The sequence below is a fragment of the Gadus macrocephalus genome, chromosome 3, assembly GCF_031168955.1.
Source record: "Gadus macrocephalus chromosome 3, ASM3116895v1".
In the NCBI taxonomy this organism is placed as follows: Eukaryota; Metazoa; Chordata; class Actinopteri; order Gadiformes; family Gadidae; genus Gadus; species Gadus macrocephalus.
The window spans coordinates 26,650,321-26,677,846 of record NC_082384.1 but is presented as its reverse complement, the minus strand read 5'-3'; the positions used below and the strand labels follow the sequence as shown (position 1 = coordinate 26,677,846).

At 48.2% G+C, this 27,526-nt stretch overlaps 1 protein-coding gene across 4 annotated transcripts; it reads right to left on the bottom strand.

The window, feature by feature from the left end:
• Nucleotides 1–9,540: 9,540 nt before the first annotated feature.
• On the bottom strand, nt 9,541–27,287 carry slc26a11 (solute carrier family 26 member 11). Of its 4 annotated transcripts, none has more exons than XR_009524997.1 (14): nt 27,021–27,287; nt 25,002–25,194; nt 23,829–23,914; nt 21,691–22,255; nt 20,721–20,899; nt 20,278–20,350; nt 19,813–19,924; nt 19,659–19,714; nt 19,198–19,338; nt 15,980–16,107; nt 15,265–15,364; nt 12,219–12,352; nt 10,904–11,218; nt 9,541–10,847 (listed from the first exon to the last, which is right to left on the bottom strand). XR_009524997.1 is itself a non-coding variant. In XM_060048361.1 (13 exons), exons 1-13 carry the CDS (start codon nt 27,270–27,272, stop codon nt 11,096–11,098), a joined length of 2,142 nt encoding a protein of 713 aa, XP_059904344.1. In that variant the 5' UTR covers nt 27,273–27,287; the 3' UTR covers nt 9,541–11,095. The 4 variants fall into 4 exon arrangements, 2 of the variants coding, with proteins under 2 accessions (XP_059904344.1, XP_059904345.1); XR_009524998.1 differs by having other exon boundaries at nt 9,541–10,903; nt 10,997–11,218; XM_060048361.1 differs by having other exon boundaries at nt 9,541–11,218.
• Between the last annotated feature and the right edge of the window lie 239 nt (nt 27,288–27,526).

Sequence of the window (27,526 nt, the reverse complement as noted above, 5' to 3'; positions counted from 1 at the left end):
TTGAATTGACAGAGGAAGAATGTTACAATGTGCGCAGAGCACAACGCCCATCCACTGGATCGAGGATATGGAGGGAGTTTGGGTGGAAAAATATGTGTAGATACTTTATAACCCGAAAGATAAAATGAAAGAACGCTCAGGAACAGAATACGTGTTGGAGTCGGACAGGCTGACCATACGCACATATTCTGGAAAAGCCAAAAGGTGGAAAATTATTTGGAAGTAATATGGGGACCATTAAAGGAGAAACTAGGCTATGAGATACCCAAGACCGGCTCCGTACTATACCTGGGGAATCTGACACAGGCAAACACACGGGGTGGGGACGGATACCTGATCAGGACACTGCCGGTAGCCAGAAAGAAAATTAGTACCAGATCATGGTACAATGCAGAACCACCTACAAAAGAACCATGGCTGGTTGTAGCTGAAGAAATATTTGACATAGAAAGATTCACACACATACTGAGGCTCTAGGAGGGGAAATTGCAATCAAAGTGAGATAAATGGGTAGAATATAAAATAAAACAGAACGTCACAAACAATTAGGAAGGCAATAATGAAATCCAGAAGTTGAGGTGTCCCAGGTGTCACTAGGACACCTGGGAGCCCCGCCCCCGTCACCTGGGAGCCCCGCCCCCCTCACCTGGCCGGTCACTAGGACACCTGGGAGCCCCGCCCCCCTCACCTGGCCGGTCACTAGGACACCTGGGAGCCCCGCCCCCCTCACCTGGCCGGTCACTAGGACACCTGGGAGCGGGTAGGGAGGAGGCAGCACAACCTCGGCCCCACCCCTGCAGCCTCACAGCGGCCCCAGGGCCGCCGGGAGGGGGGGGGTACCCATCTAAGGTCAGGGGGGTAGGTGGAGGCACAACGGGGTTAGGGCTGGAGGTGAGTTTACCCGGTGAGCTCAGCAGTCAGGGCTCTCTTGGGGTACTCAGCTAACAAAGTACTGCTCTGACAGCAGGGAGGCGTCTCAGTGGAGGGCCGGCTCCAGGAGGTCCCCTCCACTGAGACGCCTCCCCTGTTCTGGAGGAGGCAGGCAGAGAGCTGGGAAAATATGATGTAGATGGGTTGAGGGTGCGTTTCCTTAAGAGAGGGTTAATATTGCTGCTTTTAGAGTGTCAGGAAAGCAAACACTAATCAAAGTAAGATGGGTGCTGAGGGAGGGAGGACGGAGCAATAGACTGCAGAAGGTCAGAGGGTTAGGGTCAGAGGCTGCTGATTGGACACATGGGGAGGCCAGGTGGGGGGGGGGGTGAGGAGCGGAGGTCATCTAGTAGAAGGGAGGAGTGGGGAGACGAGGAGGGGGGACAAGATACAAGAACGTTTTTTGGATTGGAGAAGAGGATTGAAAGAGATGGGTCGGCAATAAGCTCCTCGCGCTGTTGAACTTGCACCACGCTCTTTCTCAGCCATCACCACACACTCAGCTGACAAGCCAGAAATTGCGCTTGCTCTGACTGTTACAATTCTACCAACTCGCCAAACCACATTGTTTGATGCATCTAAGCAATTTGATTGTCAGGCAAAAATAACACATATTCAACCTCTGCATCTGAATCCAGATTATGGTTCTGATATCTCATTTCAGAACCATTTGGAATTGGCTCTGAAATCCCATTTTCTTTCTTGTTGCTCAGTACAGAGTTGCCGCCTTGAGAGCAGACATCTCTCCAGCTCATGTTTCATGGGCTCCGCAGACCTCCCGCCCTCATCTTTAAGGGATAAGGTTTTTCTTGTTCATTGTGTTCTGTGTAACTTTATATTACTATCTCTTCTGGTTCCAGATACATCTCGTCCTTCCCAGTTACCCCGGTTATTGTGATAGATAACCTTTACAGTACTATAGAGAGGACACAGTAAGATCAGCTGTTTGTTTGATATTCTGATAGGTAACCTTTGCAGTACTATGGAGAGGAAATTATATACAGCAATTATCTTTAAAATAATGAACACCTTAATAACAGAGAATTAATAGACAAAGATCAAAAGGAATTCTTATCAGCCCGTCAAACTCAAGATAGAAAACGCAGAATCTACGAATAATTTGACCAAGGGAATATATATTTGCAGAGATCGACTGGGCAAGGATGTTCTTTGTCATCGACCCTGTTTGAGATTTTTATTTAGCCCTTAGCTCAAGCAGTCCGACAGAATACAGAACTCAAAGGGGTCACAATTAAAAGGTGGATAACATAAGCTTGGACCTTTTCTGATGATTTAATTGCGTTCCTCGAACAACCCAACACATCGCTCCCTATTTGATGAAACTACTACAAACATACGGCCATCTGTGAGGATACAACCCAACACATCGCTCCCTATTTGATGAAACTACTACAAACATACGGCCATCTGTGAGGATACAACCCAACACATCGCTCCCTATTTGATGAAACTACTACAAACATACGGCCATCTGTGAGGATACAACCCAACACATCGCTCCCTATTTGATGAAACTACTACAAACATACGGCCATCTGTGAGGATACAACCCAACACATCGCTCCCTATTTGATGAAACTACTACAAACATACGGCCATCTGTGAGGATACAACCCAACACATCGCTCCCTATTTGATGAAACTACTACAAACATACGGCCATCTGTGAGGATACAACCCAACACATCGCTCCCTATTTGATGAAACTACTACAAACATACGGCCATCTGTGAGGATACAACCCAACACATCGCTCCCTATTTGATGAAACTACTACAAACATACGGCCATCTGTGAGGATACAACCCAACACATCGCTCCCTATTTGATGAAACTACTACAAACATACGGCCATCTGTGAGGATACACAATTCATTAATTCCAGGAATCCTATGACCTTAAATGGAATCTAAATTAATTCAATATTTGGGGGTTAAGATCACTATAAACACCGACCTATGTAAAGCAAATTATAACAATTTAGAGAAAAAATGATATAACAAGATGGTCTACCCTCCCACTAGATTTAGGCTACGTTTACACGATGACGGTCTGAACAGAAGACGCAAAAGTGGCGTTGCGTCTTCACTTTTTATTCCGCGTTTAGACAAGCGTTTTCGGGAGGAAATCTGCGTGCATACGGTGACGCAAAAGTGTGTGGAATTCGATTGGGTATGCATGCCAGGCTGCTAGGTGGTGCTGTGATAGACTATCACACAACACCGCCATGTCTGAGCGCATGCGTAGAATCTTCCTTCTCTTATCCGTGCCGCAAAAACCAAAAAGATCCCTCTATGTTCAGTAATACTATCTGTAAATATCCTGTACATTTCATGGAAATACTCCTGTATGGAAGTAAATCTGTGCCATCGGGTTTTGAAAATAAAAACACATTGAATTATAAGCACTGAATATTTATGCATTGAAATAACCTATCTGAATTTTTTGCCTCTGAATTTAACTCTTTACATTTTCAATATATCATATTCACCTTTATTTTTCAATGTTAAAAAATTCAACGTTAAATAATTCAACGTTAAAATATTCAACTCAAATATTTTCAACGTCCAAAAATTCAGTCCGCCAAAGTCACCATCAAAATTCAATGTACGAAATTCAGTGTTAACATCCGGGGATCCAAGAAAGAGTAATCGATCCTAGATGCTCGATCGCGGTCAAACGAGTGGTCGCGTCATTCTCGTTAGATACCTGACTCTCACGCGGGAAGGCAAAACAGATTTAGCCATGTCCAACGGCAACCGCAGCAGTAATGGTAAGGAGCCCCGTACCATTACTGCGAGACATCGCAAACCAACTTCCGGGTCAGAGGAAAAAACTAACAACCACAACGATGGAGTTTGGGGGTTTTATCAATGTTTATTTTGAGTTTGGCCTCAAATATTCGGACATCAAATCAATACTTGCCAGTAGGCACGCCTTCCACATAAGTGAGAGACATCTGAAGAGGATACTGCGAGATAGGGGACACTCGCCGCAAGGCGTACTCTGACCTGTCGGTCCTGGTGGATTTTATTAGCGACCAACTGCAGTACTCTGGACAGCTTCACGGGTACCGATGGATGTACGCTAAATGCAGGGAGCATGGACTGCGTGTGAGGAAAGAGGATGTGCGGTTGTTGTTGAAAGAGCTCGATCCCAGAGGAGTGTCACGAAGGGCGAGACGTCTCAAGACGACGAAACAAACTACTAGTGTAGATAATAATAGATAGTGTACATAATCTACAACTAGTATTACTTTTCATACCCTGACATGTTTTGATTGTTAATGTTCCTGCAGTCTTCTTCTAAATGTCACATGATGTTGCTGTGGTGTCAAGACAGCTGATTTTATACAGGTTTCAGGTCATCCTACTTGAACCGGCAGGACGACCGCACCCCCTGCTGTATACAATCAGCTGTCTTGACACCACAGCAACATCATGTGACATTAAGAAGACTGCAGGAACTTTTCATGGTATGAAAAGTAATACTAGTCTGATTATAAGAATAATTAAGTAAATTGTTCTTGAACAAGTACAATTATTAATTCATTAAGTTTTTCATCTAGCTAATGTGGCCAGTGAAATATATGGACTAAAAATATCAGGAAACAGCACCAAACTTGTTTGTCAATTTTTTGTTTATTCAGAGTTCCACATACGGGATAGCAATATAGTTACAGTAATAAAAAATCTTCCATTCTCAACAAAAACATGAATAGCGTGTGTTCTCTCAGTATTTGAAACCACAGGTTGTAAATGCACAGATAATTTCAAAATGCTTTTCTGTCGGTAACATGTCAATATTTGTACTGATTGGCCATCAGAAGTTCAGAGTTCGATAGATACATACATTTTTTTGATCCCATCATTTGAAATCCAATGATATTCTATCATGAAAGACTCAGAATAAGTATTCACATTTAGTTACTGAAGCCAGTTACCTTTTTTGTACAATTCTAACTGAACATTTGTTAAAGTAAAGTTCTGAAATTGATACACATTTGATTTACTTTTTACAGGCTTTGTCTATAAAGCCCCCCCCCCCCCTCATTTCTGTGTTTCTAAACTATCGTTTAAAGGAATATAACATTTGCCAAAAGCTAGAGATGTTGAGCTATGACTTTAAAGGAAACTTATAAAGGAAAAGGACAGCAAGGTGAATTACTTATGTGACCAAAGAATCCTGCCACTTCGAAGCTCAACACAAGACACAACTAAATACGTCTGACCTACACACATGCCCTGATGGCCTCTGAGGTGCATGTACAAATTCACTGCCTGATATGGATCTGTTGCTAGAGTGAGATTGGACTCAGCCATAAAGATGTTGCATAGTTCATATAGATCTGGATCACACGGTTTGGTCTGGCGAAAGATACATTCATTTTTGCACAGTTGAAAATCATAAGCTTCAATTGGGGAAAGGAAGTCTCTTGTCCCATAGAGTTCGGGGGACGTAAGCGCCGCGGAACGGCTGCGCCGCGGTCACCGCGGTCACCGCTGCCAGCCTGCAACTCTAGTCGCGTGATTAGAGTTGCAGGCCCCGCTGGGGACGTTAAGGTTTTTCGATGGCCTGATGGTGTGTGTGTTCCAGGCCTGTGCAGTGTCATCCAACTCATCCTGTTAAAAGCAAGAACATAAAAACAGTAAATACATTAAGGAAGAACTATAAATGCATATCCAGGGCTGTTTGCTTATTTTTTTTAAGTGGTAGCACTGGTGCCAGCAAGCACAAAAATTCAGTAGCATAAAAATAAATTTTGTAGCACAGTGTGAACTTGCATAACCATAACCCTTGCATTTCACTCTAATTACCTTTGAGCATGTCATCTTGGTCCATTGGCCCATAGAACAATAATATTAATATCTATATCTGTATATTGTTTATCTATACACATAATTATCATAATAATGATAAACATTTTTAGAACATTTCCTTTTAATTCAAACCAAACTTTATACATTGAACACAGCCTATTCAATTAATTAGTATACATATTTCTACAATCTAGGATAAATTAAATAGGTTGTTGTGAATGTTTTTGGAGTTTTTCTTCCATGGCTTATTTAAAAATGTGTTTATATAGGCTACTGTTGACTGCTCTCAGCTCTCTGCAGCTGAAGGACAAGATGTGTCCAGCCAAAGTGGCGGGTGGACTCAATAACTTAAGACTACTTTACCCAGTTTGGCTAGTGTTAATTTTGAGCCCTCTAAGCAGTGTTGTGCATCACTTATGGAAGTAAATCTGTGCCATCGGATTTTGAAAATAAAAACCCATTGAATTCTAAGCACTGAATATTTATGCATTGAAATAACGTAACTCAAAATAAAATGTTTGTATCATTCGATATTTTGAATAATTATTAGCTATTGCATATATAAACCCACACATGCATAATCCCATTCACAAATATATACATGTTTTAACAATACTTGCTACACTTTTGTAGTTGATGTTATTTATTTAGTTTAATTGATTATTTATGTTTTTTCTTGAAGTGCTATTTTTTTTACATTACATACATTGCACATACTGCACCCCTGAAATCTTCAATATATACGTTATAAAACAATGTACATGGGGTGAGTAGTGGTGTAAAATAACGTGATTCTGCAGTGGGAGCATTATTTGATAGAGCCAATTGGTCTATCCACATACTGTGTAACGTGCGATAGGTACAGTAGGTCAGGGTTAGCATGAAGGAGGCAACATGCGAGATTCTCCTCACGGTACTTTTAGTATACTATAGCTTTTGACCATACCACGCCAGGTCTCCACGGCACTATACATATGCACACAGGTGGAAAGTCCGGGATTCCTGCCTACAACAAATCAGTAACTAAATAACTCATATTAAAAAGGGAGACTTCGATCGTATACTGCTGTTTATTCTAGCCGAGCGAAAGAGCACGCACTTCTTCACTCCACGTTATCTCGTATAACCAAACAAAAGAGGGAGGCGCCACCTAGTGGCGCTACATATTATAAACCTGACTGTGACAACTGTACCCCTGAAATCTTCAATAAAGACGTTATAAACCAGCATCAAAATATGCCCGTTGACTTGCGCTAGCCTAGCTAGCCTAGTCTCCAATGATAAAGAACACTAACTTGGGAATCAGGACCTATGTCCAAAATTCCGAACTACCCCTATTTTTCAATTCGACGTCCTTCTTATGTACAAGTGTCCGTTAGTATTGTCCATTGCTGAATCTTACAGAAACAACCCATACGAATGGCATATATATATATAGGAAAATGTACTTACCGAAGCACTATTACTGTTGCTGTTGCCGTTGGACATGGCTATTCTGTTTTGCCTTCCCGCGTGAGAGAGTCAGGTATCCAACGACGCGCACACTCATTTGACCGCGATCTAGCATCTAGGATCGATTGCTCTTTCTTGGATACCCGGATGTTAACACTGAATTTCGTACACTGAATTTTGATGGTGACTTTGGCGGACTGAATTTTTGGACTTTGAAAATATTTGAGTTGAATATTTTAACGTTGAATATTTTAACGTTGAATTTTTTAACATTGAAAAATAAAGGTGAATATTATATATTGAAAATGTAAAGAGTTAAATTCAGAGGCAAAAAATTCAGATAGGTTATTTCAATGCATAAATATTCAGTGCTTATAATTCAATGTGTTTTTATTTTCAAAACCCGATGGCACAGATTTACTTCCATACTCCTGTATGCTTGTTAGAGCTGCCAGAGCAGCTTGAAGGTCCGACGCATGGAAATAATCTGACATGTTTGTTTATTTCCTTGTACTGGCACATGTATGTGACGTAAACGCGTACGCGACGTGAGCAGATCTGAGCAGTGTTTTGCGTCTTGGCAGTTTAGACGGAAACGCTAAGGCGGAGCGTTTTCAACTTTTCCACTCTGGAGGGTGGTTTCAGATTTATGCGTTTTCATGCCCCAAAAACGCCGTCACCGTCTAAACGAAAGGCACTTCCGATAAAATATTTTGTCGTTTTCACCCGCAAGCGTCCTCGTGTAAACGGGGCCTCAAGTATTGAGATAGTTAAACTTAATATATTACCCAGATTTCTCCATCTATAACAACCTTTACCAGTAGAGGTCCCACAATTTACAATTTACAAACTGGGACAGAATGATTTCCAGATTTGTTTGTGGGGGCAAAACCTTGAGTCAAACAAAACTCTTCAGCCGACCTGACAGAGAGGCGGGCGGCTCTGCCAACATTAAGGGAGGACTATCATGCAGCTCAACTGAGACCTGTGCACTTTGGTTGCAATTTCGGCATTATATAAGGTTTGAACACTAATGACAAACATTCAACTTAATCTATTACGATGAAATGGGAACTCGATGTACAAATGTAAGATGAAGATTGGCAGGAGATTTGGAGGGTAAATCACTCATCCACCAATTCACCAACTTTGAGGGAATTCTCATGGAAGAATCATATTTGTTTCTTTATTACACTAAATGTGAAAAGGAAGCACCAGCAAACGTTCAAAATGTTGGCGGGAATGTGGGCCATTCTCATGTTTTAGGGGAAATGGTTCACGAGGTGCTAAAGCAAATACGAGGATATGAGCTCCCTAAAAGTAGTTTGGTGCTCTATTTCAATTTCACGAAGAGAATGTTATTGCGAGTGATGTATATTCCATCAAAATAATGCTAGTAGCGAGCAAGAAAGATGTCACCAGACATTGGTGTAATGAAACCCCATCAATGAAAAATATGTGGCTAACTATTGTTGAAGAGATATTTGTAATGCAGTAACTGACACACAAACTCAGAATTCAAGAAGCACAGACTCTTTACTGGACTCAAAATGAAGACATTGGATTGGAAGAATAACTAATAGATAATTACATCCTTGGGAAGTAAGAATAAAAAGGCACTTCCCAAGCAGTTTGTTTTGTTTCTCTTGCCAACTTATATTTGTAGATGTGGTGTGGAGTTGTAGCAACTGGCAAGCACCCTGAGGTCACAGCACCCCGGGGTCACAGCACCCCGGGGTCACTGCACCCGGAGGTCACTGCACCCCAGGGTCACAGCACCCCGAGGTCACAGCACCCTGGGGGGGGTCACAGCACCCTGGGGGGGGTCACTGCACCCCGAGGTCAAACGCATTTTTTTTTATTGATTAATAAAAAGAATACGCATTAGCGCACTTTTATTAATATTTTTCACTGTGATTTTGAAAGGTTTTGCCCACAGAATGTCAACATTCACATCATAATTAATTAGTTTTCAGTTCCACTTACTTTACATTCTTTAACATTTGCAGTAAGTAACAGCCTTTTACAATTCCCAAATCTGTGGTGCTACTTATTTGAATTCAACTACAATTGTAGCAACTGCGTCTTCACAATTCCCAAATCTGTGGTGTTCAGTAAGTTTCATATTCAATCCACACTGAGTGAGTCAATAAAACTCCCTCAAGACCACTTGGTCTATTTTTTGCTTATTAAGTCAATTTGGTATGATTGATACAAGAATGATCCTTCCATTTGATGATGTAATTTAACTTAAATTGGAATGGATTTAAAATCGAATAAAATAAATGTGATTAATTGAGATAAAAAAATGCCATCGTTTGACAGTCGTACATAAAATGCATTTAATAATATCAAAAAGTTTAAAGCTACTATTGTTTCTGTGCCATCAAGTCTCTCGTCCGGATTGATTTAACAGAACATTTGACACAATGGAAACACAAAACTGTCAAGTCACAAACTAATTTGTCAAGAAAACATTGCGTACATAACATTTTCCAATCGACAACATTCTGCAAGTTATGTTTAAAAAAAAACATTATTTCACTTGTGTTAATTTGTGCCATTATTTCATTTATTATATAACAATTAGATCCCTTTTGAAACAGAGTTTCAAGTCATTTCCGAGATTTCCATTTCGTGTGACAATAAAAATATCAAATAATTGAATTTTGATACAGTTATAATTGTAAAATATTTAACAAAAGCATTTCAAAATCATTATTAAGAATGTATAAAAAACCATTTGGTCCAAAAATGAGGTGTTTGAGTAGAGGGCTTTAAAGGAGATGGAGGAACAGAAGAACCCTTCAGGGTGTTTGAGTGGAGGGCTTTAAAGGAGATGGAGGAACAGAAGAACCCTTCAGGGTGTTTGAGTGGAGGGCTTTAAAGGAGATGGAGGAACAGAAGAACCCTTCAGGGTGTTTGAGTGGAGGGCTTTAAAGGAGATGGAGGAACAGAAGAACCCTTCAGGGTGTTTGAGTGGAGGGCTTTAAAGGAGATGGAGGAACAGAAGAACCCTTCAGGGTGTTTGAGTAGAGGGCTTTAAAGGAGATGGAGGAACAGAAGAACCCTTCAGGGTGTTTGAGTGGAGGGCTTTAAAGGAGATGGAGGAACAGAAGAACCCTTCAGGGTGTTTGAGTGGAGGGCTTTAAAGGAGATGGAGGAACAGAAGAACCCTTCAGGGTGTTTGAGTGGAGGGCTTTAAAGGAGATGGAGGAACAGAAGAACCCTTCAGGGTGTTTGAGTGGAGGGCTTTAAAGGAGATGGAGGAACAGAAGAACCCTTCAGGGTGTTTGAGTGGAGGGCTTTAAAGGAGATGGAGGAACAGAAGAACCCTTCAGGGTGTTTGAGTGGAGGGCTTTAAAGGAGATGGAGGAACAGAAGAACCCTTCAGGGTGTTTGAGTGGAGGGCTTTAAAGGAGATGGAGGAACAGAAGAACCCTTCAGGGTGTTTGAGTGGAGGGCTTTAAAGGAGATGGAGGAACAGAAGAACCCTTCAGGGTGTTTGAGTGGAGGGCTTTAAAGGAGATGGAGGAACAGAAGAACGAGATGAGGTCGTCAAAAGCACCTGTCGTGATGAGGTCATCAAAATCCATCTGTCGTGATGAGGTCATTAAAAGGCACCTGTCGTGAGGAGGTCATCAAAGTGCACCTGTCGTGATGAGGTCATCAAAGTGCACCTGTCGTGATGAGGTCATCATTTACATTAAGGTGATTTTGCTGACACTTTTATCCAAAGCGACTTACAACCATTCCTGCGCACATTCACACACCGACGGCGGAGTCAGCCACGCAGGGCGACGGCCAGCTGGTCAGGAGCAGTCAGGGTGGGGCGTCTCGCTCAGGAACACCTCCACACTCCGGGGATCGAACTAGCAACCTTGCGCACCTGTCCAGCTGAGTTCATCAATGTGCCCCTGAAGGGCGGCCGACAGGTCGTCCGTGAGCCTCAGACCTGGCAGGTCAGCGGCCAGAAGGACGTCCAGGACAGAGGGCTGAGGGAGACGGGGGGGGTTAGGGGGAGAAGACAAGGAGAGAGCAGAGAGCGAACACATGAACCACTGAACCACTCACCTCAGTCAGTGACTACACCAACGCCCGGGTCTACGTTAGTGTAGTCACCTAGTTAGTATTGTTGTTGTTACTATGTTGTTAGGGTCGTCCCTACGTCAGCGTCGTCGTCCCTACGTCAGCGTCACTACGTCAGCGTCACTACGTCAGCGTCACTACGTCAGCGTCACTACGTCAGCGTCACTACGTCAGCAACACTACGTCAGCAACACTACGTCAGCGTCGTCGTCACTACGTCAGCGTCACTACGTCAGCATCGTCATCACTACGTCAGCAACACTACGTCAGCGTCGTCGTCACTACGTCAGCGTCACTACGTCAGCATCGTCATCACTACGTCAGCAACACTACGTCAGCGTCGTCATCACTACGTCAGCGTCACTACGTCAGCGTCACTACGTCAGCGTCGTCGTCAGTACGTTGTCGTCACTACGTCAGCGTCACTACGTCAGCGTCACTACGTCAGCGTCACTACGTCAGCGTCACTACGTCAGCGTCACTACGTCAGCGTCACTACGTCAGCGTCACTACGTCAGCGTCACTACGTCGTTGTTACTACGTCGTCGTCACTACGTCGTCGTCACTACGTCAGCGTCACTACGTCAGCGTCACTACGTCAGCGTCGTCGTCACTACGTCAGCGTCGCCGTCGCTACGTCAGCGTCACTACGTCAGCGTCACTACGTCGTTGTTACTACGTCGTCGTCACTACGTCAGCGTCACTACGTCAGCGTCACTACGTCAGCGTCACTACGTCGTCACTACGTCAGCGTCGTCGTCACTACGTCAGCGTCGCCGTCGCTACGTCAGCGTCGTCGTCGCTACGTCAGCGTCGTCGTCACTACGTCAGCGTCACTACGTCAGCGTCGTCGTCACTACGTCAGCGTCGTCGTCACTACGTCAGTGCTGTGGTTGCTGTGTGTACCTGCACCCGAGAGAGGAGCAGTCCCGCCCCCCGCAGCCTGAAGAGCCTCAGAAGGGCTCGCAGCTCGCTGAGCACCGTGGAGTCGATGGAGCTGACATGGAGGAAGTCCAGCACCACGGAGCGGGACGGGGACGCTGAGGAGGACACAGAGGGTCAGACAGGAAGGGGCGGGACACACAGAGGGTCAGACCGGAAGGGGCGGGACACACAGAGGGTCAGACAGGAAGGGGCGGGACACTGGGGAGGAACACACAGAGGGTCAGACAGGAAGGGGCGGGACACACAGAGGGTCAGACCGGAAGGGGCGGGACACACAGAGGGTCAGACCGGAAGGGGCGGGACGCTGAGGAGGACACACAGAGGATAGGGTTAGGGTTAGCTAACCCTACAGAGGGCTGGAAACACAAGGAGACTAGACAGGAAGGGGAGGGGCTAGTCCGACACAGACAGACATATGCATAAAACCCCTCACATCCAAATCCTACCTAACTTATGAGAGATGTTGAATCAACATTGAACTCCCTTCATTGGAGGGTGTTTATATACGTGCATTTATATCTGCATCCTCTTTGGGTCCTCAGAATCCTGTTTAATTCTGGTAGAAAACTCTTCAGATCAAAAGCCATGCATCTAAATCCGTGTCTAGATCTATAGCGATAGACGTGGTCCGAGCAGGTCTTACCCAGCAGTATCTTTACAGGTCTAGATCTATAGAGATAGAGCAGGTCTTACCCAGCAGTATCTATACAGTTCTAGATCTATAGAGATAGAGCAGGTCTTACCCAGCAGTATCTATACAGGTCTAGATCTAGAGATAGAGCAGGTCTTACCCAGCAGTATCTATACAGGTCTAGATCTAGAGATAGAGCAGGTCTTACCCAGCAGTATCTATACAGGTCTAGATCTATAGAGATAGAGCAGGTCTTACCCAGCAGTATCTATACAGGTCTAGATCTATAGAGATAGAGCAGGTCTTACCCAGCAGTATCTATACAGGTCTAGATCTATAGAGATAGAGCAGGTCTTACCCAGCAGTATCTATACAGGTCTAGATCTAGAGATAGAGCAGGTCTTACCCAGCAGTATCTATACAGGTCTAGATCTATAGAGATAGAGCAGGTCTTACCCAGCAGTATCTATACAGGTCTAGATCTATAGAGATAGAGCAGGTCTTACCCAGCAGTATCTATACAGGTCTAGATCTAGAGATAGAGCAGGTCTTACCCAGCAGTATCTATACAGGTCTAGATCTATAGAGATAGAGCAGGTCTTACCCAGCAGTATCTATACAGGTCTAGATCTAGAGATAGAGCAGGTCTTACCCAGCAGTATCTATACAGGTCTAGATCTATAGAGATAGAGCAGGTCTTACCCAGCAGTATCTATACAGGTCTAGATCTATAGAGATAGAGCAGGTATTACCCAGCAGTATCTATACAGGTCTAGATCTAGAGATAGAGCAGGTCTTACCCAGCAGTATCTATACAGGTCTAGATCTATAGAGATAGAGCAGGTCTTACCCAGCAGTATCTATACAGGTCTAGATCTAGAGATAGAGCAGGTCTTACCCAGCAGTATCTATACAGGTCTAGATCTATAGAGATAGAGCAGGTCTTACCCAGCAGTATCTATACAGGTCTAGATCTAGAGATAGAGCAGGTCTTACCCAGCAGTATCTATACAGGTCTAGATCTATAGAGATAGAGCAGGTCTTACCCAGCAGTATCTATACAGGTCTAGATCTAGAGATAGAGCAGGTCTTACCCAGCAGTATCTATACAGGTCTAGATCTATAGAGATAGAGCAGGTCTTACCCAGCAGTATCTATACAGGTCTAGATCTATAGAGATAGAGCAGGTCTTACCCAGCAGTATCTATACAGGTCTAGATCTATAGAGATAGAGCAGGTCTTACCCAGCAGTATCTATACAGGTCTAGATCTATAGAGATAGAGCAGGTCTTACCCAGCAGTATCTATACAGGTCTAGATCTAGAGATAGAGCAGGTCTTACCCAGCAGTATCTATACAGGTCTAGATCTATAGAGATAGAGCAGGTCTTACCCAGCAGTATCTATACAGGTCTAGATCTATAGAGCAGGTCTTACCCAGCAGTATCTATACAGGTCTAGATCTATAGAGATAGAGCAGGTCTTACCCAGCAGTATCTATACAGGTCTAGATCTAGAGATAGAGCAGGTCTTACCCAGCAGTATCTATACAGGTCTAGATCTATAGAGATAGAGCAGGTCTTACCCAGCAGTATCTATACAGGTCTAGATCTTTAGAGATAGAGCAGGTCTTACCCAGCAGTATCTATACAGGTCTAGATCTATAGAGATAGAGCAGGTCTTACCCAGCAGTATCTATACAGGTCTAGATCTATAGAGATAGAGCAGGTCTTACCCAGCAGTATCTATACAGGTCTAGATCTAGAGATAGAGCAGGTCTTACCCAGCAGTATCTATACAGGTCTAGATCTATAGAGATAGAGCAGGTCTTACCCAGCAGTATCTATACAGGTCTAGATCTAGAGATAGAGCAGGTCTTACCCAGCAGTATCTATACAGGTCTAGATCTATAGAGATAGAGCAGGTCTTACCCAGCAGTATCTATACAGGTCTAGATCTATAGAGATAGAGCAGGTCTTACCCAGCAGTATCTATACAGGTCTAGATCTATAGAGATAGAGCAGGTCTTACCCAGCAGTATCTATACAGGTCTAGATCTATAGAGATAGAGCAGGTCTTACCCAGCAGTATCTATACAGGTCTAGATCTAGAGATAGAGCAGGTCTTACCCAGCAGTATCTATACAGGTCTAGATCTATAGAGATAGAGCAGGTCTTACCCAGCAGTATCTATACAGGTCTAGATCTATAGAGATAGAGCAGGTCTTACCCAGCAGTATCTATACAGGTCTAGATCTATAGAGATAGAGCAGGTCTTACCCAGCAGTATCTATACAGGTCTAGATCTAGAGATAGAGCAGGTCTTACCCAGCAGTATCTATACAGGTCTAGATCTATAGAGATAGAGCAGGTCTTACCAAGCAGGGCATGGGTGTGGAGGACGTGGCTGAGGTGTTCCGAGGCCGGGAAGCTGAGGCCACTGCCCAGCTCTACCAGCAGCACACCGTGGTCAGTCACCTAGGACAGACGCACAATGGTCAGACCAACACAACGGTCAGACGCACACAACGGTCAGACGCATGACGACAGACACACAACGGTCAGACACTCACAACGGTGAGACGCATGACGACAGACACACAACGTACAAACACAGACACACAATGGTCAGACACACACACACAACGGTCAGACACACACACACAATGGTCAGACACACACAACGGTCAGACACACATAAACACACAGACACAACGGTCAGACACACACACAACGGTCAGACACACACACAATGGTCAGACACACACACACAACAGTCAGACACACACACAATGGTCAGACACACACACACAACGGTCAGACACACACACACAATGGTCAGACACACACACACAACGGTCAGACACACATAAACACACAGACACAACGGTCAGACACACACACAACGGTCAGACACACAGACACACACACACACAACGGTCAGACACACACACCACGGTCAGACACACAGACACAACGGTCAGACACACAGACACACACACACACCACGGTCAGACACACAGACGCACACACACACCACGGTCAGACACACAGACGCACACACACACCACGGTCAGACACACAGACAGCCACCTTCAGGGGGGGCCGGGCAGCGTGGTGCAGCAGCATGGCTCCAGACAGCGCCACCCCCCCCAGGAGCCCGTACTGCACCTCCCAGAAGCTGAGCAGGAAGGTGAGGGAGAAGGGCAGCAGGTCCAGCTCTGAGGAGGCACCCCGGGGGGGGACGGGGACGTTAGGAGGGCTGACCTGGAGGGGGACCCCCGGGGGGGGGGGACCCCTGCCGTGACGTTAGGAGGGCTGACCTGGGGGGGGACCCCGCCGTGACGTTAGGAGGGCTGACCTGGAGGGGGACCCCTGGGGGGGGACCCCCGCCGTGACGTTAGGAGGGCTGACCTGGAGGGGGACCCCCGGGGGGGGGGACCCCCGCCGAGACGTTAGGAGGGCTGAACCGGCGGGGTCCCGGCCCGGGGGTCTTACTCACGGCGGACGCGTAGTGTTACTCACGGCGGACGCGTAGTGTTACTCACGGCGGACGCGTAGTGTTACTCACCGCGGACGCGTAGTGTTACTCACCGCGGGCCCGTAGTGTTACTCACCGCGGCCCCGTAGTGTTACTCACCGCGGACGCGTAGTGTTACTCACCGCGGACGCGTAGTGTTACTCACCGCGGGCCCGTAGTGTTACTCACCGCGGCCCCGTAGTGTTACTCACCGCGGACGCGTAGTGTTACTCACCGCGGACGCGTAGTGTTACTCACCGCAGCCCCGTAGTGTTACTCACCGCGTCCCTGTAGTGTTACTCACCGCGTCCCCGTAGTGTTACTCACCGCGGACGCGTAGTGTTAATCACGGCGGACGCGTAGTGTTACTCACGGCGGACGCGTAGTGTTACTCACGGCGGATGCGTAGTGTTACTCACCGCGGCCCCGTAGTGTTACTCACCGCGGCCCCGTAGTGTTACTCACCGCGTCCCCGTAGTGTTACTCACAGCGGACGCGTAGTGTTACTCACCGCGGACGCGTAGTGTTACTCACCGCGGACGCGTAGTGTTACTCACCGCAGCCCCGTAGTGTTACTCACCGCGTCCCTGTAGTGTTACTCACCGCGTCCCTGTAGTGTTACTCACCGCATCCCCGTAGTGTTACTCACCGCGGACGCGTAGTGTTAATCACGGCGGACGCGTAGTGTTACTCACGGCGGACGCGTAGTGTTACTCACGGCGGATGCGTAGTGTTACTCACCGCGGCCCCGTAGTGTTACTCACCGCGGCCCCGTAGTGTTACTCACCGCGTCCCCGTAGTGTTACTCACAGCGGACGCGTAGTGTTACTCACCGCGGACGCGTAGTGTTACTCACCGCGACCCCGTATTTCTTTTTTTTATTATTTTTTTTTTCCAGATTAAACATTAAGAACAGTTTCTTATTTACAATATTGATCTGGTCCAAGAGGCCCCACCAGGAACAAAAGGTACAAACAACAAAAACACAAGCATGACCAATCTAGACAAATACAAAACGGATACACAAATACACAACCTATTTACAGAAAGAAAATAGAAAACACCAATGCACTATAAATAATAATAATAATTAAGATGGGCCAATGTTATACTGTGTGTGAAGGGTGTAATGCAAATGAGAAACAGTGGAATCAACAGGAGCAGGGGGGGTCCACCAAAACATAGCCAAGTTTCTGCTTGAAGGCAGACTGTGATATGAAAGCTGTAAGTTTGAGGGTGTCTTGAATTTTGTTCCAGTCAAAAGCTGCTGCAAAATGAAAGGAGTTTCGGCCGAAGGTAGTCCTGGTGAGTGGGTTGATGAGTTTGATAAGTTCAGATGATCTTGTGCGGTAAGTGCTTCTAGAGAGATGGAGAAGGGAGGAAAGGTAATACGGGGTCTTGCCCAGGAGTGCCTTATAAATAAACTGAAGCCAATGTCGGAGTCGACGGGTTTGGAGTGAGGGCCAGTCCACCAGTTTGAAAAGTTCACAGTGGTGTGTATTAAAGGGAGCATTGGTGGCAAAGCGGATAGCTGAATGGTGAAGAACGTCCAGTTTGTGTAGTGCCGTTTTTGAAGCCATTTTATAGATTGTATCACCATAGTCAACGATGGGCAGAATGGTCATTTTTACAAGTGAAAGTTTAGCAGAGCGTGTGAAGGATGCTTTGTTACGGAAGAGAAAGGCCAATCTGGCTTTCACTTTAATCTGAATATTATTAATATGGGTGGAGAATGAAAGGGAAGAGTCCAGCCAAAGCCCTAGATATTTATAGGAATTGACAAACTCCAGTTCGGAGTTGTCAGCGCAAAAGATCTTGGGGGGGCTGGAGGTGTTGTTTTTTCGATTGAAAAGTATGCATTTTGTCTTTTTTGAGTTGAGCCGTAGGTGAAGGTTGTGGAAAGAGTGCTCAATAGAAGTGAGACTGTCTTGAAGAGTGGAGGCCGCGGAGCAGAGAGAAGGGCCAGAGGCGTACAGGATAGTGTCATCAGCATAAAGGTGGATCCGGGAGCTGCCTGCAGCCTTGGCCACATCATTAATATAAATGGAAAAGAGGATAGGCCCCAAGATTGAGCCCTGAGGCACCCCTTTAGTAATGGCTAGTGGCTCCGACAGGATGTTATCTGTCTTGACCTGTTGGATTCGGTTAGTCAGGTAGCTGGCAAACCAGTTGCAACTGGTGGGGGATAAACCAATGCTGGAGAGCCTACCCAAAAGGGTCATGTGATCAACTGAATCAAATGCCTTGGCTAGGTCTATAAAGCTGGCAATACAGACCTGCTTGTTTTCCAAATGAATAATGATGTCGTCAAGGACCTTATGCGTGGCTGTGATGCATCCGTGGCCAGAACGAAACCCAGATTGAAAAGTGTTATTTTTCAATCTGGGTAGTGTTACTCACCGCGTCCCCGTAGTGTTACTCACCGCGTCCCCGTAGTGTTACTCACCGCGTCCCTGTAGTGTTACTCACCGCGGACGCGTAGTGTTACTGACCGCGGACGCGTAGTGTTACTGACCGCGGACGCGTAGTGTTACTGACCGCGGACGCGTAGTGTTACTGACCGCGTCCCCGTAGTGTTACTCACCGCGGACGCCTAGTGTTACTCACCGCGGACGCCTAGTGTTACTCACCGCGGACGCCTAGTGTTACTCACCGCGGACGCCTAATGTTACTCACCGCGGACGCCTAATGTTACTCACCGCGGACGCCTGGTGTTACTCACCGCGGACACATAGTTTTACTCACCGCGGACACATAGTTTTACTCACCGCGGACGCGTAGTGTTACTCACTTCGGACGCGCCACAGCTCCACCACCACGCCGTAGTCGACCATCGGCGCCACCGCACAGATGATGACCGCCGCCAGAGACGCTTTAGGGATGTAGCAGAAGGCGGGCATGAGGAAGGCCAGGGACAGCATCACGACGGCACCTAGGGAGGACACAGACAGACAGACAGACAGACAGATCTATATCTACATCCACTTGGAGACGTTGTCTCCTTTAGAGGGCTGGTTGCACCACTCTGTGATACGTTATGGTTGATCAACGGTTTGAGATCCTTGTCCCAATAAAGGCCCTTAACCCCAGGAGACCAAACAGGAGAAGGAGAGGAGAGAGAGACGAGGGGAGAGGAGGTGAGAGGAGAGGAAAGAGGAGAGATGAGAGAAGGAGATTACAGAACAGGAGAGGAGAGGGGAGAAGGAGGGTCAGGGGGGAGGGTGGGGGGGAGAGCTGAGGGGGGTCTCTTACTGTTCATGATGCCCCCGGCCGGAGTGCACACACCGCTCTGGGAGTTGACCGCTGTCCTGTGGGGTCAAACAGACAGAAGCTCAACCCAGCTCTGTGCTCCCCCCCCCCCAGCTCTGTGCTCCTCCCCCCCCCCCCCCCCCCCGGACACACTCACCTCCCAAAGCTGCCGGTGACGGGGTAGGCCGAGACGAAGGAGCCCATGATGTTGGTGAGGCCGATGGCCAGCAGCTCCTGGTTGGCGTCCACACGGTAGTCGTTCTGACTCGCTGAGGAACACGGGACGAGCTCAGCGAGTCATAATGACACAAACACCACGACCAACCAATCCTAATCCAGAGCCCACGACCAACCAATCCTAATCCAGAGCCCACGACCAACCAATCCTAATCCAGAGCCCACGACCAACCAATCCTAATCCAGAGCCCACGACCAACCAATCCTAATCCAGAGCCCACGACCAACCAATCCTAATCCAGAGCCCACGACCAACCAATCCTAATCCAGAGCCCACGACCAACCAATCCTAATCCAGAGCCCACGACCAACCAATCCTAATCCAGAGCCCACGACCAACCAATCCTAATCCAGAGCCCACGACCAACCAATCCTAAACACTCACCAAAGGCTTTGGCGATTGCGATGCTTTCAAGAACCCCCATCAAGGGAATGACAGCGAGGCTGCCACCAAACCCCTTTAACACACACACACACACACACACACACACACACACACTTTTTTTAGTAAAGGCTGACAAAACATAGAAAGATTTATGCCAATAAATTTTTATCTGCTTTATTTGTTATAGATAAACAACATCGTCTCCAGATTGATAGTCTGTTATGGCAGAGATGGAGCAATTCTTTGAAAGTCTCTTGCCGTTTAAGATCCTTCATCCACAGAGTTGTAACCCATGCAATACAAGTTTGTGCACACACACACACACACACACACACACACACACACACACACACACACACACACACACACACACACACACACACACACACACACACACACACACACACACTTCCTGCAGTATCCGCCCTCTGGCTGCATCTCACCTCCACGATCTCCAGGAAGGAGACCACCGTTCCGTTGGCGCTGGTCTCGGAGGTCGCCGGTGGGCGGAACGCCGGGAGGCCCTGGGCGGTTTTCCCGGTGACGGTGAAGACAGGAAACCCGGAGGTGAGACAGGCGGCGGCGAGGCCGGACGCGCCGAGCACCACCACGGCGTTCCGCACTGAGGAGGAGGAGGAGCAGGTCAACAACAAGGAGTGGATCTGGGGCGACTCCGGAAGGCAGGCCTAGAAGAGCCTCACAAACGGGACTTTAGCTTCCCGAGTATCGCCTGCTGGCGTTCTTGTTCCGCTTCAGTTTGGTTTCAGCCCATCGGTGGGAATCTGTTATCGGGTCTCCAGGTTTCAGCCCCATGTGGACGCGCCGGTGTAGCATCAGCTCCTAGATCCCCTCTGAGTGATCGTCCACTCACAGTGAGAAGGTGGACGGCCGTAACCAATCAGCAAACAAGAACCTCAGCTGCGCCCCTTGGAGGATCTGGGTTTGGACTAGAGATGTTCCCATACCATTTTTTCCTTCCCGATTCTGATCCAGATTCCTGAGCATGTACGGGCCGATACAGAGTATATACCGATACAGCATCTAGCATTGTAACTGCTAATAGCACATGTTCTTATTGAAGGGTTCTCTTACGTTGACAGCGATGTATAGTCTGCGATAATGGAATCGTATCTCAAACAAATCTAGTTTGCGGCCCAGGATTTGAGCCATTTCACCCGCAGAAGTTGTGTTCCACCTCAGCAGGATCTCAGGATCGCTGGTCAGAGTCAATCTTCTGGATCATGTCAAACATGCAAATCAACATTGTTGAACTACTTGGGAGGTTTGGTTGTTTATTAAGACCGCGAGGCCTCAGCTGAGCTACAGCCTGTACCTCTACAGGCTGTAGCTCTACAGCCTGTAGCTCTACACCTCTACACCCTGTGGAGCTACAACCTGTGCGTGTTGACTGACCAGTGGCGGCTCCACACACAAATCTCCTGGCCGCTCTGCTCCCCCGGGGGCCCTCCTGGGTCTGGGGGCCCCCCTGGTACCGGGGGCCCTCCTGGGTCCGTGGGCCCTCCTGGGTCCGTGGGCCCCCCTGGTACCGGGGGCCCTCCTGGTTCTGGGGGCCCTCCTGGGTCCGTGGGCCCCCCTGGGTCCGGGGGGCCTCCTGGGTCCGGGGGGCCTCCTGGGTCCGTGGGCCCTCCTGGTTCCGGGGGCCCTCCTGGGTCTGGGGGCCCTCCTGGGTCTGGGGGCCCCCCTGGTTCCAGGGGCCCTCCTGGGTCCGGGGGCCCCCCTGGGTCCGGGGGCCCTCCTGGGTCCGGGGGCCCTCCTGGGTCCGTGGGCCCTCCTGGTTCCGGGGGCCCTCCTGGGTCTGGGGGCCCAGGCTGCTCTTCATCCACTGCAGTGTGAGGAGCAGAGCCAGACAGAGCAGCCCCAGCAGGGCGTCGCCGAGCCGGGCCTCAGGGAGCCGGTAGAAGGTGTAGTACACCTCCAGGTAGAAGGTCTGGGGGACTCCGTGGAGCCCCAGGAGGTTCTGGAGGAGGAACACACCGTCAGCCTCGGGACTGGAGCACACTCTCAGTCGGCCTGGGACAGACGGTCCTCCTGGAGGTGAAGGTTAATGTATGAATACACCAGAGAGAGACCAGAGAGAGACCAGAGAGACCACAGAGAGACCACAGAGAGAACAGAGAGAGACCACAGAGAGACCGGAGAGAACAGAGAGAGACCACAGAGAGACCAGAGAGAGACCAGAGAGACCACAGAGAGACCACAGAGAGACCACAGAGAGAGAGCACAGAGAGACCAGAGAGAGAGCACAGAGAGAACAGAGAGACCAGAGAGAGAAAAGAGAGAGACCAGAGAACACAGAGAGAACACAGAGAGACCAGAGAGAGGACAGAGAGACCAAGGAGAGGACAGAGAGAGACCACAGAGAACAGAGAGAGACCACAGAGAGAACAGAGAGAGACCACAGAGAGAACAGGGAGAGACCACAGAGAGAGACCAGAGAGACCACAGAGAGAACAGATCGAACAGAGAGAGACCACAGAGAGACCAGAGAGAGACTGGAGAGAACAGAGAGAGACCAGAGAGAGACCACAGAGAGACCAGAGAGACCAGAGAGAGACCACAGAGAGACCAGAGAGAACAGAGAGAGAGCACAGAGAGACCAGAGAGAACAGAGAGAGAGCACAGAGAGAACAGAGAAAGACCACAGAGAGACCAGAGAGAGAAAAGAGAGAGACCAGAGAACACAGAGAGAACACAGAGTCCAGAGAGAGACCACAGAGACCACAGAGAGAACAGAGAGAGAACAGAGAGAGACCACAGAGAGAGACCACAGAGAGAGACCACAGAGAGAGACCAGAGAAAGACCACAGAGAGAACAGAGAGAGAACAGAGAGAGACCGGAGAGAACAGAGAGTGACCGGAGAGAGACCGGAGAGAACAGAGAGAGACCGGAGAGAACAGAGAGAGACCGGAGAGAACAGAGAGAGAACACAGAGAGAACACAGAGACCAGAGAGAGGACAGAGACCAAGGGGAGGACAGAGAGAGACCACAGAGAGACCAGAGAGAGACCAGAGAGAGACCAGAGAGAGACCAGAGTGTGGGGGGTAGAAGGGTGTGTGGGGGTTGAAGTGCGTGTGTGTGTGTGGGGGTTGGTGTGTGTGTGTGTGTGGGGGTTGAGGTGTGTGTGTGTGTGTGTGGGGGTTGAGGTGTGTGTGTGTGTGGGGGTTGAGGTGTGTGTGTGTGTGTGGGGGTTGAGGTGTGTGTGTGTGTGGGGGTTGAGGTGTGTGTGTGTGTGGGGGTTGAGGTGTGTGTGTGTGTGGGGGTTGAGGTGTGTGTGTGTGTGGGGGTTGGTGTGTGTGTGTGTGTGTGTGTGTGTGTGTGTGTGTGTGTGTGTGTGTGTGGGGGTTGAGGTGTGTGTGTGTGTGTGGGGGGGTTGGTGTGTGTGTGTGGGGGGGTTGAGGTGTGTGTGTGTGTGTGTGTGTGTGTGTGTGTGTGTGTGTGTGTGTGTGTGTGTGTGTGTGTGTGTGTGTGTGTGTGTGTGTGTGTGTGTGTGTGTGTGTGTGTGTGGGGTTGAAGTGTGCGTGTTCTCACCTTTATCTGACCGAACCCGATGGTCACTGCAGCAGCACAGGTGAAGCCCTTTATCACCGGGTAGGACACGAAGTCCAGAAGGAACCCTGCAGAGAAACACCACCATGACACCACCACCACCACCACCACCACCACCACCATTACACCACCATGACACCACCACCACCACCACCACCACCACCACCACCATTACACCACCATGACACCACCACCACCACCATTACACCACCATGACACCACCACCACCACCATGACACCACCATCACCACCATGACACCACCATGACACCACCATGACACCACCATCACCACCACCACCATGACACCACCATGACACCACCATCACCACCACCACCATGACACCACCATGACACCACCATCACCACCACCACCATGACACCACCATCACCACCACCACCATGACACCACCATGACACCACCATGACACCACCATCACCACCACCACCATGACACCACCATGACACCACCATCACCACCACCACCATGACACCACCATGACACCACCATCACCACCACCACCATGACACCACCATGACACCACCATCACCACCACCACCATGACACCACCATTACACCACCATGACACCACCACCACCACCACCACCATCACCACCATCACCATGGCACCACCACCACACCACCATCACCATGACACCATCACACCACCACTATGACACCATCACACCACCACTATGACACCACCACCACCATCACCATGACACCACCACCACCACCATGACACCACCATGACACCACCACCACCACCACCACCACCACCACACCACCATCACCATGACACCACCACCACACCACCATCACCATGACACCACCACCATCACCATGACACCACCACCATCACCATGGCACCACCACCACACCACCATCACCATGACACCATCACACCACCACTATGACACCACCACCACCATCACCATGACACCACCACCACCACCACCACCACCATCACCATGACACCACCACCATCACCACCACCACACCACCATCACCACCACCACTATGACACCACCACCACCACCACCATCACCATGACACCACCACCATCACCACCACCACACCACCATCACCACCACCACTATGACACCACCACCACCACCACCACCACAAGCGGCTCCGCCGCGTGTCCCAGCCTCACCCAGCCGCAGCACCCCCAGGGCAGTCTGCACGGCGCCGCAGAGCAGGCTGAGCAGCACCGCGCGCCCCGGCCGCCCCCCCACCACCGAGGCGCAGAGCAGGGACATGATGGCGGTGGGGCCCAGGGTCAGGTCCTTGGAGGTGCCCAAGAGGGGGTAGATGAAGCCGCCCATGAAGGCGGAGTACAGGCCGTACTGCGGAGAGAAGGAGGGAGCGGTGAGGCAACCATGTACCTCTACATGAAACATGTACCTCTACATGTACCTCTACATGAAACATGTACCTCTACATGTACCTCTACATGAAACATGTACCTCTACATGTACCTCTACATGAAACATGTACCTCTACATGTACCTCTACATGAAACATGTACCTCTACATGTAGAGGTACATGTACCTCTACATGAAACATGTACCTCTACATGTAGAGGTACATGTACCTCTACATGAAACATGTACCTCTACATGCACCTCTACATGAAACATGTACCTCTACATGAAACATGTACCTCTACATGTACCTCTACATGAAACATGTACCTCTACATGTAGAGGTACATGTACCTCTACATGAAACATGTACCTCTACATGTACCTCTACATGAAACATGTACCTCTACATGAAACATGTACCTCTACATGTACCTCTACATGAAACATGTACCTCTACATGTACCTCTACATGAAACATGTACCTCTACATGTACCTCTACATGAAACATGTACCTCTACATGTAGAGGTACATGTACCTCTACATGAAACATGCACCTCTACATGAAACATGTACCTCTACATGAAACATGTACCTCTACATGTACCTCTACATGAAACATGTACCTCTACATGAACATGTACCTCTACATGTACCTCTACGTGAAACATGTACCTCTACATGTACCTCTACATGAAACATGTACCTCTACATGAAACATGTACCTCTACATGTACCTCTACATGAAACATGTACCTCTACATGTACCTCTACATGAAACATGTACTTCTAGAATCTACATGTACCTCTACATGAAACATGTACCTCTACATGTACATCAGGGGTTCTCAAAGTTTTGACGGCTGAGGGCCAATTTAGGATCCCAAAATTTGACTGAGGGCCGCCAAAGGTTAGAAAATTAGGCGGAGTACGCCGTCAGCATCCGAGTGGTGAAAAAAAACCTTGCACTGTGGACCTCTGGGAGTGAGGTCAAGTGAGGTCTAAATCACGAAACTGAGGCTCATCCTTTCAAAGTAATGTACAGTCGGATTTAAACTAAAAAATATAACAGGATTTAATTGAAAGCTAGAGAGTCGACTTTTCTCTTTATATTTATTTATTTTTGTTTAAATTAATATTGATATAATAATTATTATTATTTTGTTAAACTTACATCTGTACGTCATTGCGGGCCCCCAGGAATTTGTACCGGTTTGTACCGGTACATTTGTACCGTTTGTACCGGTAACCCGGCTCATTTAAGGAGCGGGTTGCCACAGTAGTCAAAGTCAAAAAGTCAAAGTCAGCTTTATGTCAATTGCAGCAAATGTACAAGAAAAATAAAGAACCGAAATTTTGTTTGTCTCTGACCCGCGGTGCATTAATTATAAATCAAAATTATTAAATTTATTAAATAAAATAAGATAAACAATATTTCAATAAATTAATTCTAAATAGTCCAAAAAGTTCTGTATAGTGCCAAGTAGGCAAAACAATACGGCACGTACAAATTAAGTCTTTACATTTTAAAGGAAAGAAGAAAAGTAAAAGGTCCAGGGATCTCGGGGGCAGATGGGGCAGATTGGGGCAGATGGGGCAGATTGGAGGGGGATTCAGAGTCCAGAGTGGGACTCTGAAACCAATGTACTTCTACATTGACATGTTCTTCTAGATTAACATGTCCTTCTAGATTAACATATGTCCTTCTTGTACTTCTACATTAAGATGTCCTTCTAGATGAACGTCCTTCATGTACTTGTGCCTCTACCTCTAGGTGCTACCTGTCCTTCCAGACGCTCACTCACCTGCACAGGCAGCCCGGCCACCTCAGCGTAGGCCAGGGCCTGCGGCACGGTGGTGAGCCCCACCGTGAGGCCGGCCACCACGTCCATGCGGAGCGCGCTCAGCGAGTAGCGCGGCAGCCACGAGAGGACGGGCAGCCAGGACCGCAGCGCGCGGTACCACCAGCGGCCACCGGGGGGAGCCCCGCACCGGGCACCGGGGGGAGCCCCGCACCGGGCACCGGGGGGGGGCCCGCCTAGCAGGGGCTGCTCCATAGCACCACACTGGGGGAGACAGAGGGAGGAGAGGGAGGAGGGAGGAGGGAGACAGGAGGAGACAGAGGGAGGAGGGAGACAGGGGGAGACAGAGGGAGGAGGGAGAGGGAGAGACAGAGGGAGGAGGGAGACAGGAGGAGACAGAGGGAGGAGGGAGAGAGACAGGGGGAGACAGAGGGAGGAGGGAGAGGGAAAGAGGAGGGAGACAGGGGGAGACAGAGAGAGGAGGGAGAGGGAGAGAGGAGGGAGGAACA